Source organism: Meriones unguiculatus, chromosome 7, assembly GCF_030254825.1.
Source record: "Meriones unguiculatus strain TT.TT164.6M chromosome 7, Bangor_MerUng_6.1, whole genome shotgun sequence".
NCBI classification, from domain to species: domain Eukaryota; kingdom Metazoa; phylum Chordata; class Mammalia; order Rodentia; family Muridae; genus Meriones; species Meriones unguiculatus.
The window spans coordinates 42,755,820-42,770,640 of NC_083355.1; the positions used below are offsets into that span (position 1 = coordinate 42,755,820).

Here is a 14,821-nt window from a genome sequence, read left to right on the forward strand (position 1 = left end):
TAACACAGTCAGCCTAAAAGAGCAGGAGAGAGAGAACCTAGCAAGCTGTATTTTACTCTAAAAAAACGGCATTTTACAAGGCCTCATTTTGCTGCTGATATGTTAGTTCAATTGGCAACACTTGGCCTCCCATTCAGCTGAATGAATGAGCCACTAGACTAAGATGGAACCACACCCCTTGGCTTTCTGTAAGAGAGGGGAAAAGAAAAAAAGGAATGCTCTTACCCATCACCATCCAAATGAATTAGGGTGTCACTCCAGAGAGGCAAGACTAAGCCCATGGTACAAGTGCTACTGCAAGACAAGAAGTAATCAATAAGTTATTTCCTGTTATTTGGGAAGCAGTCATTTATTAACTTTCAACAAGGGATAAACTCCTTATGGTTCTCAGCCTGTGGGCCACAACTCCTTTGGGGGTTGAACAGCCCTTTCACAGGGATGGGATACCTAAGCTATCAGAAAACAGCAATATTTACATTATGATTCAAAGGTCTCGTCTCAGCTTTCTCTACCTTGAGATTATAGGCATGTGCTACCACACCTGACAAAGCAATGCTACGTACTGAACTAGCACTGCTGAAGTGCAGAATAGGGACACCAGCAACAAATAAGGTGGTCCTACTATGTGTACCCAAATACTGTTCCAGATTCTGGGGGTTGGAACTCAGTGGGTAGAGCACTTTACCAGCACGTGTAAGGCCCTGGGTTCAGCCACACACCAGCTTAGGAAGGAAGCTGGCTCTAAGTGAATAGAAAAGGTTGGTGTAGGAAGCCCTGGACCTGGACTCCTTTAAAAAAATAAAATCTAAAAAAATCTAACCAATTAATTGTATGCTCTGTGAGGCCACTTCTCTGGGCAACCTTTACCGTTTTTGTCCCTTTTTCCTCTTAAGGATCTTTAAAGGGTATGGTAGTACACGTTAATTCCAGTACTTGGGAAGCAGAGGCAGGCATATCTCATCCCTCTGAGTCTAAGGCCAGTCTGCTCTACAACAGTAAGTTTCAGGCCAGCCAGGATGACATATAAGACTCCTATTGCATGCGCACACGCATGAGCACACCCCCCCCCCATCCTTTTTGAAGATACATGAATGTGCATGGACATTTGTTTGTGGGTATATGTACATGAGTGCAGGATGCGTGAGGAGGCCGGAGGCTTTCGCTGCCCTGGAGCTAGAGCTACAGGCAGAAGCGAAGCAACCACTGTTAATGCTGGGAACTGAACCTGGATTCTCTGCAGTAGCAATGCACACTCTTAGCTAGCTCTTCTGCCCCTCATTAAGATGTATCTTAAACTACTTGCTTCTGGACCTCTTCCAAAGGTCCTTCCTCTGTTCCCGCCCAAACACCTGGAGAGACAGTACGGTGTAGGAGAACGAACCCTGGGTAAGGAGTGGAGCACAGCGTGCTCAAGGCCATGAGCTCTTAGGTGGACTCTGGGGCCTGGGTTCTCCTAATGTAATCAATTCTCTCCGTGGCCTTGTACAGGCCAGGCAAGAACTCCACCTCTGAGCAATACCTCAGCCTTTAACCGTGTAGCCTTAACAAACAACTTAACTGCTTTGTGTTTGCCTCTTAATCAATAAAGGAGACAAAATAACCTTTATCGCCCTGTTTTAAGATCAAGTATATGAAAACATATACAAGGGCACCTAAACATAACAATAACTTCTATTTAATAAGCACCCAAAATGCCTGGATTTGATCTCTTTCAGCACTGAAACTCTGACAAGTTACTTAATTCCTCTCAGCCTTAAGTTCTTCATCTTTAAAAGTAGGTAATGAAATCTATCATCACAGGGAAAGGTTAGAAGGAAGAACGGGAAAATATAATGATGTAGTTATATTTTAATTAAAATTAAAAAAATATTTTTAAAGGCTGAATTGATGACTCAGTGGTTAAAAGAACTTGTTGCTCCTGCAGAGGACCCAGGTTTGGTTCCCAGAACCACATGAGGACAGCTCAAAACTTAAATTTCAGAGGATCCAATGCCTTCCTGTGGCCTCCATGGGCATTACACCCACACAGCACACAGACATACATGCAGGTAAAACACCCATATGCATAAAATAACAAAAGAAAAAGTCTCCAAAGGAATGAAAATAGAGCTAGGCATGGTGGCACACAGTCCAGGGGAGGCTGAGGCAGGCAGACTCTGAGCTCAGGGTCAGTCTGAGCTAGAGTGTGTTTTAGGCACTGGCTTATGTAGTGGCACCCTGTTGTTCCTCCTTCCTTCCCTAATTCCCCCCCAAAAAAAAACAAAGGAGAATGAAAAATATTTAAGATCTCTCTCTCTCTCTCTCTTTACACAGTTAATCAAGGAACCAAGGAGACATTATAGCCTGAAATACATAGTCCAACGACACGAAAAGTGTGCTACTGAAATTAAACACCCACTAAGAGCAAGTGAGTTTAACACCCCATTTCTTCACTAGACAGATCATCTGGACAAAAAATAAGCAGAGAAACATTAGAATTACATGATATTATACATCAAAAGGACTTAACAGATACCTATAGAAGAGAAACTGCTTAAACACTAGCAGCCCATGAAAACCTCTCTAAAACAGACTACACTACATCCTGGCACACAAACAAATCTTAACAAATCTAGAAAAGCTGACACAATGTCATGTTCCCTATACAGCCATAATGAAATAAAACCTAAAACAGGCAGCAAACAAACCTCTAGTAAATAAATATACAAACTCATTACTCAATGAGCAAAAAAGATTTATAATCTTTAAAGTGAAATAACATGTTAATACATTACACTATAAAATTAACATCAAATGTTAATGTAGGTGTTCTAATGCACCTGAAAGGGACTGGGGCGTCAGGCAGCCAGATGCAAACGGTTTAAAAGCCTCAGGATACCACACGGACAGTGCTGAAAGCGCTGCTGACGAAGGCATGGCAGTGCTTGGTTTTCTCTACACTTACTGGCCTTGTTACTCAACACTCTACTACCGACTGCAGAGCTTACGCGAGTCAAAGGGAGACGAACACCTTCCCATACTGGAGCCAGAGGCACAGCTACCATTGCAGACTCTACTAGCAAGTACTACAGCTTTTTATAGAACAAATGGTTTTTCCAAGTAGAGCAAGGTTATTAGGTATGTGCAAAACCAGCATAGTATGAACTATAATATGAAGAGCCGGTAACCATGGCAAACCTAGACATGAGGTGACTAGAGAAGATAGAGGAGCCCTAAAAGACTGTGGTCTATGTGATCACAGTGATCACCTGTTCATCCCATTCAACATTTCTTTGTTTAGTGCCTGGTGTGTAGTAGACCCTTCAAGACGTTGTGGGTACAAGAGAGATAAGAAAACAAAATAGGGGCCAAGTGTGGGGGTGCACTCCTTCAATCCCAGATCTCTCAGTTCCAGGCTAGCCAGGGATACATACTCTATTTCAAAACAAACAAACAAACAAACAAACAAACAAACAAACAACCCCTAACAAACCCAAAATCCCAACCAACCATCTAAAATAAAACCAAATAGAAAACAAACAAAGAAACAAACCCCAAACCTGAGGCTAAAGATTGCTCACTGGCTAATAGTGCATCCGTGTCAGGCAGTTCACAACTGTCCGTAACTCAGCTCCAGGAAATCTGCTTGGACACACCCACACCCACACCTTTCTCTCTCTCTCTCTCTCTCTCTCTCTCTCTCTCTCTCTCTGACAAGGTCTGGGTGGCTTGGAACTCATTACATCACTACATAGTCCATAGACCAGGCTGGACTCTACCTCCCAAATGCTAGGGTTGAAGGTTTGTGCTAGCACACACACACACTAAACAAATAATAAAACAGCATAGCTGTATAAGGTGACACTACACATATAACCCAGGCTAAGGCAGTAGGATTTTGAATTTAAGGATATCCTGGGCTTTCATAGTGAGAACCTTTCTCAAGGGGAAAACAAAAATCTGGGGAGCAACAAACAAACATACATGAGACCACAAAGGATAACTTGACGCATAATGCGGTGCATTTTGGAAAACAAAGCGCCACTGTATTATTAGGAAGCCTTGTCACTTAAACTATAATGCAGTTCTCAAAACTTATTACTGTTTTGCAACACTGTATTTTCATATTCTGATATTTGAAATGAGATAAATTCCTTAAGAGTGACTGAGCCCTGGTATTCTGAAGTCAACAGCATTTCTTTTACTCTTCAACAGACTCACTCAAACCAAGACATATAGGATCTTAGAATGTTAGGTTTACCAAAAAGAAACCAGTTTCTAGCTCTTCACGCCCCAGTCTGTTTTCTGGACGCTAAAATGTTGTAGAGGCAGCGTGCCTGCTAGGTACGCTGCAGACAGGACTATGGGAACAACTGATGTAGCATGCCGAGGGTAAATTACAAGGCAGCCTGGGAAGCGTCCGCCCAGCTATCTGATGGTTCACACTCCAGAGTCAGAAGCTTCAGTCACTGCCTCCAGTCTCCGGGGAGCCTCAGCTTACACTGCGTTGCAGTTCTGGTTCTTGTTCTACAGGGTTTTCAAGGGAGGGGGTCAAGGGGAACGGAACAAAAGAAATATAGCCACAGCAATTCTGTCTAACTGAATTTTCTGCAATAATGGACATACTCTGTACCACACTGTCCTGTATGGGAGCCATTAATCGTATGTGACTGCTAAGTATATGAAATGTGACCAGTTATGACTAAGAATTTTTCTGAACATATCATTATTTTAGTCTTTGTTTATTTAAATAGCTACAGGCGTCTGGTGGCAAATGTACTAGACAACACAGGTCCAGATAGGTGAAAGTCCAAATCAGAGGTCGTAAAATTCCTCTGAATGTGGAAAGGCAGGTATTTCCCCACTTCCTCTTCCTTGAGACAGTGTTGTTTTATATATAGCCCTGGATGGCCTGACCTTACTACACAGCCCAGGCTGGCCACAGGCTCTCCCTCTGCCTCTGGAGTGCTGGGATTACTGAAGCATGCCACTATTCTGGGGGGAGGGAGGAGGCGGGGGGAAACACCCAAAAAACAAAAACCAAGCATTTTCTTACTAAAAGGCCTGTTACTTAGGGAAAACATTATAAGTTAAAACTACAAGAGAAAGCTTCCTAAAAGTGGTTGCCAGGCCGCCTCTGTGAATTCAGAGCATATAACTTAATGCTGTAGCCGCTGTACAGGTTTACAACTCTGGCCTTGTGGTTTGTACAAACTCACAAGTCATTTCCCAAGTTGACTTCTGTCCTGTTTTTATTTTCCTTTTTTTTTTTTCCAACTTGTCACACCCGGGACAAGGGAAGGAAGCTCAACTCCAGCCCCGACTGGCCTGTTAGCTTGTGTATGGGGCATTTTCTTGATTGCTAGTTAATACAGGAGGGCCGGGCTACGGCGGGCGTGCCATCTCTACGCATGTGAGCCCGGGAGCAAGCAAGTAAACATCGCTCCTCTGCGGCCTCTGCTTTAGCCGCTGACTCAGGTCCCGCCCCGGCCCCCATGATGTCGGACTATAACCTGTAAGCTGAGATCTTTTCTCCCCAGGTTTTTTAAAAAGTCATTTTATTTATTTCTTGTACATGGGGTAACATGTTGAAGGTTAGAAAAGGGCAATTTGAGGAAGTTGGTTCTCTACACCACGTGGGTCCTACTGGGGAGCTGAGCTCAGGCTGGCAGGGTCGGCAGCACATGCGTTTACCCACTTAGCAATCTCACCACAGTGTTTTATCACAGCAACACAAAGCAAACCAAGAAACATCTATGTACAAATTGGGTTAGTGCTTGTTTTGTAAACTTTCTAGTGATACTGGGATCCCTCCCCCCCAAATCAGAAGGACAACCACTGTCATCTATGCCCCTTCCTCCAAACCTAGGTAGGGTATTGTGCTTGCTAGCAATCCCTTTACCAACCTCCTGGTGTGTGTGTGTGTGTGTGTGTGTGTGTGTCTAAATTCGCCGAGGCCTGGCTCTCACGCCTAGCTACTGCATGGTTCCATTCTAGCTCTGAACCAGGAAGTCCTGGTCTGAGACATCTGGCAGGATTTCCTGAGGTTTATTATCTCACAGTGTAAAGATCTGCGTAGCAGCTACATTCCAGTCTTCTCAAAGGTTCTTCAGAAAGAATAGGGAAATAAACCAGAAAAGCCTCAAGACTAACGGGTGCAAGCTTCCACCCCACGCCAAACAACAATCCAGCTATCTGCCTAAGATATCTTTAATTACAGGAGGCAAAGTACAAATGAGTTTTGAACCCAGGACCATTGCTACATTACCGAGAAAGGCATGTACTCTGGGATTATCAAAGTACAGCATTACTGGTTGAAAGAATAAATAGACTGACAGGAAAAAGCAACTTTACTTTAGAGATATGCTTCCATTTGCTTAATTATTATCATTAGCATCTAACAATGAGAGAAAGGTAGGGAATAACAGTAAAACAAAAATTGTCAAAGATATTCACCAAGTATGCTTGTTTCTGAAGATCATGGCCAACATTTGTTTTCTAGTTTTCGGCCTTGATTTGTGGGTCCATGTGTGTGTACGTGTGGAGGCCAGAGGGCAATGCTGGGAATCTTTCTCAATTGCTCTTCACCTTAGAGACACAGTTTCTCACTGAACTTGGCTCTCACAGATTTGGCTAGGCAGGCTCCCTGGCTGGCCATCCGTGGCCAGCAAGTCCCACATAACCAACTGAGCCATCTCCTCAGGCTGCCACGAATTGTTTTTTAACTTAAAAATGTCATTACCACATGCTCACTGTAAAATGTAATGGATTTCCCTGTGACACTTTCATACACAGATGTCAATCATTTTTCTAAACACATATATCGTGGTAGTTGAAGTAAGCGTGGCCCCCACAGGCCCATGTATTTGATGCTTAGCCCTCAGAAGTGGCACTACTCGAGGAGGATTAGGAGGTGTGCCCTTGCGGGAGGAAGAGTGTCACTGGGTGGCCTCTGAGGTGGACCTGAATGCAGAACTCTTAGGCACCTCTCCAGCACCAGGTCTGCCTGCACGTTGTCAGGCTCCCCGCCGTGATGATAGTGGACTAAGCCTCTGAAACTGCAGAGAAGCCCCAATTAAACGCTGTGGTCATGGTGTCTCTTCACAGCAACAGAGCAGTGCCCAAGACATGTATCATGTAACTAACATTTAAAAGCAGTTTTCGTGCCCCTTCCCCATTTTTTATGGCACTGTACCTGTCGTTTGAAGAAAAATCCATTCCCAGCACAATGCTTTCTTCAGTGTCTTGTCTACCATTAGTTGAAACCACCACCATATAGCGTGTCCGGTTTTGGTAAGTGCTTTCCAGTCTTACAGCCTGAGATTAACAGAAAACAAAGAAACAACAACAACAACAAAATTAGAGAACCTTTAAATTATTTGATTTTTTTTTTTTTAACCAGACTGATACTCCAATCAAGGACAATGCATGGAGATGTAGCCCATAGACTCAGTCTCCAAGTGGGTTCCCTAGTAAGGGGAGAAGGGTCAGTCTCTGGCATGAACTCAGTGGCTGGCTCTTTGATCACCTCCCCCTGAAGGGGGAGCAGCCTTGCCAGGCCACAGAGGAAGATAATGCAGCCAGTCCTGATGAGACCTGATAGGCTAGGGTCAGAGGGAAGGGGAGGAGACCTCACCTATCAGTGGACTAGGGGAGGGGCATGGGAGAAGAGGGAGGGAGAGGACCACAGCCAGGATACAAGGTGAATAAACTGTAATAAAAAGATAGGCCCCATGCCCAGCAGGAGATGGCCAACACAAAATGAGATCAACAGTATCTTGTAGAATTTGTTTTTTTTGGGGGGGTCTCATATTGCTTTGTTTGTTTTTTTAACCTTGCTGGTCTTTTGCTTGCATATTATGGTTTCCAATTTTGTGTTATCATAGATTTTTTTATTTTTCAAGACAGGGTTTCTCTGTGTAGCCCTGGCTATCCTGGACTTGCTTTGTAGACAAGGTTGGCCTTGAACTCACAGCAATCCACCTGTCTCCGCCTCCCTGAGTGATAGGATCACAGGTATATGCCACCACAATTGGCTGAAAATTTTATTTTCAATAAAAAATAAAATGAACATTGTAGGCTATACAGGGAAATCTGGCTTGAAAAGGAAAACAAAAAAACAAAACCTAGAGAAGTGAAAGCAGCAAAGTGTCTACGCTAAAGCTGACTGGTAAGAACCCACACAGTCAGAATACAACGTCATCATTCTGATGCCAAACACACTGGCCGTGCTCTTTATGTTCCATGAAGAAAAGCTTCAAAGCCAAATTCACTTATGAGATGCTAAGACTCATAAGACGCTAAGAGGAACTAACGTCTATACGGGACTCGGTCTAGAGTTGGTCAACTGATACTGAGGAAGAACATTACACAAAGCTATGGACAACAGTACATACACAGGAAGTGGACGGGGAGGCCGCTCTGGAGCCTCTGACAGAAACACTCAAAGCATACGTGATATTTTAAAAATTCCATTTATTTATTTAGTGTGTGTGAGGAGTAGAAAGAGGTCAGGGGACAAGGTGCAGAAATTGGTGGTCTCCTTCCACCTGGGCCCCGGGAGCAGACCTCAGGCTGTAAGGCTTGGTGCAAAGGGTCTTAACCTTAACAGCTGAGTCATCTCCACACATGTTTTTCTAAGCAGAGAATCTGATGCAGGTGAAATCATATTAACCATTTAATTGATTATATGTACATGAATGACGTGTGTGTACCACGGTGCACGTGTGGAGGTCAGAGGGCAGCCAGCCTGCCGGAGACTATTCTCTCCTTCCACCATGTGGGGCCTGGGGATCAAACTCAGGTCATTAGGTTTAGCAGCTGGCCTCAAACTTGCTAAGTAGCCTGGGAGGAGAATCACCTTCAACTTCTGACCCTATAAGTGCAAGGATTACAGCAAGTGCTCTATGCCTGGTTTATATGATGCTGGAGTTGGACCCCCGGACATCATACATGTACCAAATAAGCTACACCCCAAGCCTTAGGATTCCTTATAAACAGAATCTCAGATCTTTCTACGTGTTTAAACTGGAACATGCCTCAGCAATCTTTAAACTAAATGTTCAATTTTTAAAATCTGTTAGAAGCAATTTTACCTGTAAACATATGGCATGGAAGCAACTGAACTGCGATTCTGACAAATTAAAAAAAATGTATCTGGCATCAGAATGATGGCATTATATTCTGACTGTGTGGGTCCTTAGCAATAAGCTTTAATGTAGCCACTTTGCTGCTTTTACTTCTCTAGGTTTTGTTTTCTTTAGTTGTGTGTGTAGCATATATGTGTATACTGTGTTCATGTGTGTGTGTGTGTGTGTGTGTGTGCACTGTGTATGAGGAGGTCAGAGGTCAACACTGGATGTATTCCTCAATTATTCTCTGTCACATTTTCTGAGACAGGCTCTGACTGAAGCTTCAGCTCGCCAATTTGTCTAGACTGGCGGGCCAGCAAGCCCCAGGATCTCCTGCCTTTGCCTCCCATGTCTTGGATTATAGGCATGCACTATAACACCAGCTTTTTAATCTCAAGTCCTCAGGGTTGTGCAATAAGCACTATACCTACTAAGCCATTTCTTTAGCTTTCTATGGCAGTTCATATGCCAACTAGTGGCAACTGGTTGGCTAAGTTAAGGCTGATAAAAGAAAAAAAAAAAAACTTCCTAAATATGTTGCACGATATCTGGCCAAATTAGAAGTAGGAATCAAGACATTTTGGTAAGTGATATTTAGTGCAAACATTACGTATCTTTTTAATATTTAACTTACAATATCAAGAACTCATCATTCAAAGAATCATCTTAAAACTCTCATGTTGAGAGTTTTAAATGTTGGACCTAAGTAGAGCAGTTCACAGATCCTATCTTGCATAAGAGCTTTTTTCATCCCCATCATCTAATAGCTAAAAATAGTTTCCTTGAAGCATACACCACACCTTTGCTTTAAATTCATTTTCATCACGAGACTAGACCATGCCTCTGCATGCAGTATTTACCCTCAGGGAAGCCACAGTAAAAAGACACAATGTCTAGACAGGCAGCTCACTCTATCCACCAGAAAGAAAGGTTTCAAAAGTATGTAAGTATTAAATTCAAAGAACAAAGTAAAATCAGTAGCTAAGATTAAGGTAGACTTTAGACAGGACAGTAATAAATTAAAGATTGCTGCCTTTAAGCATCAGAGGAAGTGTCTGGATGAAAAGGAATATCAAGTTCTGAAACTTGTAGTGGAGGTTTTGGTTTCTTTAAAAACTCAGTTATGTTATGTAAACATGTTTTTGTTTTAATCCCAGGTGTGGGATATGGGGCTGCTTCAGATTGTCCACAGCAGCGGACTATCTGCCTCATGCAGGCTCTGAGAAGGGCATGATCTTTGCCAGCTGCACATAGTTTAATTCTGGGGACTCTGAGAGGAAATAAATGCCAGAGTCCAGAGGAGGTTGGGGGAGGGGTGCTCTGACAAAGAAGGCTGCGGCTGCTGCTGGTTGCTGTTGTTGCAGCTTGATGAGAGTAAGTTGGAGATATCCTGACTGTGAAGATTGGACTTGCCCAAGTAACCTGAGGACCCTAACCAGCAGGAAGCTCCCCACTAACTTTCTTTCTCTACTACCTGGTGTTGGAAGGGACTGGGATAAAGAAAGGAGGCATAAGGAACCACATAAAATAATTAAAACACCACCACCACCAAAAAACAAAAAACAAAAAACAAAAAAAAAACCTAAGATAAAAAATTTAAAAAAATCTATAAATTTGTATTTTATAGAATCAGTGAAAACCATGACCAAGGCTAGGGATATGGTTCAGTGTAGAGCACTTACACAGCAAACACAATAGACCCCAGTCTGATCCCCAGCACAGTCAATGTCTCCTTGACAAATTCACGATTAATTTACTGACACGGCAAGACATCCATGATAAACAGGTTAAAAGACATTATGTATCTTACTTTTACAAAACACAAACAAAATTAAGCAGGGCTATGTTAGTTTTTACTCAACTGCCCAACCTGACCCCACGCAAATACCAAAACAAAATGAAAAGTTGCAAATTCAAATAAGGAATGGTTTTCCCCAGAGTGCAGGATATGGCTCTTTCATCTTCATGCCTTTTCGAATTGTCTGATTTGGAAAACCAAACAAAACCCCACATAATGCACTTATACTTAGAAAATAAAAAAACTCATTTTCATTGCTGAAAAAAATTAACATATTGTAAAACTAAAGCCAAAAAACTAATTTTCTTAAATTATCCTGCTAAGTTCTTAGCTTTTATAAAAACTTCATTGGAGCTACTATAAATATTTTGAAAATCAATTTCAATTTGATTTTTAAGTCGGTCTTTGATAAATAAGGAAGAACACTATAAAACCATGTCCTCATTTAACAACTAGTAAGTTCCTTAAATACTGAAGTAACATTTATACCTGTATTTGGAAAGAACTCCTCCAGAGGAAAACATCAGTTGTCCCCCCAACCCCATTTCAATGTTTAAGCAAAATGTGAGGTTTGGTTGATTTATTAAGGAGAAAATGAGAAGGAAAAACAAACAAACAAACCCCAAACCGCAGGATTTTCAGTTGACTATCCAACTTTTAACCTTATGTACATGTCCTGAGATAAGCATTTTAGCATTCCAAATTTAACTCCAAACAAAAGCCTTTGCTTTGGAGCTACAAATGCCCCTTTCAGCCAGAAAGTGCTAATTTGTCCAAAGTCATACAATGCATTTACTCATTTTCCTGAAGATGACTCACTCAATAATCTGAAACATAATGACTATGTTTATAACAATCCAAAGTAACTGTAAAACGGCTTGTCATGTTAGTGATTAATACAGAGGCATGAGTTACAGGTTTTTGAACTTATGTTCTGAAAACATACGTGAGGCTCTGCATCAAAACCTAAAAAGCAATGCAGCTCAAGCTGCCTATTTTAGTAGGAAAGAGGCTTTAATCCTCAACTCTGCCTTCCTAACTTCATCCTTCACTCTCTCAAGTTTCATGTGGGAAGTTATTTTCACATTTAGGGGTTCAAACTAAACTACAGAAAGTTATAAATGATAAAAAGATAAAACACATGGTGATAGCCTTAGCTTTTGCGTTTCCAAACCACCAACTGTAAAAGGTATCAGCAGATTTCCAGCCTGCACAAGTGACTCCTGACACCGCTTTGGTAGAGTCGTATTCAAAAATGTGATCAGCATCTTTTAGAAAGTTGTTAAAAATGTAAATTAGCTCCACTTCCCCCAGAATAACCAAACTGGTCAGTTAAAGCAGCTCTGGAGGTGACTCTGAAGTTTCGGCCACTGCTTTGGAGTACAAACCATGCTCCATTGCTCCATGTCCCAAGGCTGGCCTTTTTTTGGTTGGTTTGTTTTGTTGGTTTTTTGTTTGTTTGCTTTTGAGACAGGTTTCTCTGTATAGTCCTGGTTGTCCTGGAACTCAGAGATCTATCTGCCTCTGTGCTGCAAGTGGTGGGATTACAGGTATCTGTCACCACGTCCAGCTACAGCTACCTTTTAAAAGAATTATTTGAGAAATAAGTATATTTAAAAAATGCAGGGGGTGGAGAGATGGCTTAGAGGTTCAGAGCACTGTCTGCTCTTCCAGAGGACCTGGGTTCAATTCCCAGCAACCTCATGGCAGCTCAAAACTGTAATTCTAGTTCTATGGGATTCAACACCCTTACACAGACATATATTCAGACAAAACACCAATGCATGTCAAATAAAAATAAATAATTTAAAATAAAAATAAAAATAAACACTGCAGATGGCCAGCAAGAGGGTGGTTCAGTATATTAAAACTGCTAGACATGAAAACCTGATGATCTGAGTTTAATCCTTGGATGCCAGGGTTGAAGGAAAAAACTAACTCCTGAAAATTTCCCTCTGATTTCCATATGGCATATGTGTGCCCCTACTCATTCTCACACGCACACACAGATCTATACATAAACACACATTAAATACTTTAAAAGCTGCAGAGAATGGTAGGACGGTGGCAGAACAAGTAAAAATCTCAGCGACAGACCTTATTTAAAAATAAGTGGAAAGTGGTGGAGAAGACACTTCACAGCAATCTCTTGCTTCCATACGGGCACACATGGATGAGTGTATTTGTGCGCGCGCGTGCGCGCACACACACACACCCACACACCCATACCACACACACCTGTGGTATGAAAGGTGCTGGAGAGGTGGCTGAGCGGTTAAGAGCAGTGGATCTGTGTTCCAGAGGACCTGGGTTCAATTCCCAGCCTCCACAGGACAGTTTACAACTGTCTGTAATTTCAGTTCCAGGAGACCGGACACCCTCACACAGACATACATGCAGGCAGAACACTGACTTAAAAAAATATTTTAAAAACTTTAATGAAAACTTTAAAGAACGGCCTGGAGAGATGGCTCAGAGGTGAAGAGCACTGGCTGTTCCTCTAAAGGTCCTGAGTTCAATCCCCAGCACCCACATGGTGGCCCATAAACATCTATAGCGCCCTCTGCTGCCCTGTAGGCACACATGCAGGCAGAATACTGTATGAATAATAAACAAATCTTAAAAGAACTTTAAAGAAAAAGTGTGCATCAACCACCTAATGAATGAACAAGGAAGACGGTGATTAAAACGGAGCAGTACTGAGGAAGATGATATCCAACATTAGCCTCTGGCTTCTACATGTGTACGTGCATGGCCACACGCATGCACACATGCACGCACAGAGTCAGAATCTGAGAGAAAAGTTAACAAATTTAAAAAGCAAATGATGAATCAGTGATTACCAGAGTTCAGAAGCTCAACTTTCTACAATCAATCTCACACTTTGCTCATTATCTCTCTTCTTGGACAGAAAGTAGAGTAGCTATTTGAATTTAATGTACTCCTAGTCAACTTCCAAGCTAAACCTAGATCACACACCTGGATAACCTCAGTAACTGCCTAGTGCACTTCCTCCTGTCTTTTTGTATTAGCTTCTAGAGAACCTTCCTTAGATCCTAAAGCTGGCTCATGTTATTTCTTGGCTCAGAAAGGTTGGCCTTGAACTTGTGGTAGTACTCCTGTCTCAGCTCCTCAAGAACTAGGACGGTAGGTGTGCACCACCATGTCAGGTATTAATTCCATTTTGGTTTTCCTACTTCATGAAAAAGTAACCATGTAAAAATGACACATGATTTCAAGTATCCAGGAGACAACAGGCATGCAAAACAGAAACCCATCAGGATCTCTACATGCCATTCTAGTTATGTTTTGTCATGTGAGGATAAAAGATAATCTTTCGAAGACCCAGATTTGGATTTTTATATGTAACCCACCTTTAAAATACTGGGTAACAATGAAAAACAAACAGCTGTGTTCTGAACACAGTAAATCTCTAGTCTTATAGCACTAAATGCTCAATTGTCTGCCTCACTCCTACAGCAGCATTTCTTCCCTCCTCCTCCTCCTCTTCTTTTTAGACAAGGTCTCTCTATTTAGCCCTGGTTGTCCTAGAACTTGCTCTGCAGACCAGGCTGGTCTTGAACTCAGAGCAATCCACCTGCCCCCACCTCACCCCACCATGGTAGGATTAATTATGTGCCACCACACCCAGCTTGTACTTCACACTTCTCAATGTGTCTATTTAATCCTGTCACCTGTGAGAGCAGTCAGGAAATGAGAGAAAGGGGCAAAGACAGCCTAAGGTAACTTATCCAACATCACATGATTAGCAAGAACCTAAGCCTAGGTCTCCTGACTCTGAGGTCAGCAACAATTGCTGGTTAGTTCATTCATACACTGTACGATATGTGTTTTTCTTAAAAGCTATGTTCTGATTTAGAAGGAATTCTGTCTGCTTAATCTCATCATCTTT

The 14,821-nt window shown here is 42.2% G+C and overlaps 1 protein-coding gene across 2 annotated transcripts in view; it reads right to left on the reverse strand.

Moving 5' to 3' along the window:
- The window catches only part of Ssh2 (slingshot protein phosphatase 2), a 238,593-nt gene that overhangs the window by 39,020 nt on the left and 184,752 nt on the right, over positions 1-14,821 (reverse strand). For both annotated transcript variants that reach the window (XM_060387250.1, XM_021652683.2), the window contains 2 exons: positions 7,175-7,296; positions 226-294 (listed from right to left, as the gene is read on the reverse strand). In XM_060387250.1, the coding sequence (XP_060243233.1) occupies positions 226-294; positions 7,175-7,296 (191 nt within the window). The remainder of the gene's footprint in view (positions 1-225; positions 295-7,174; positions 7,297-14,821) is intronic.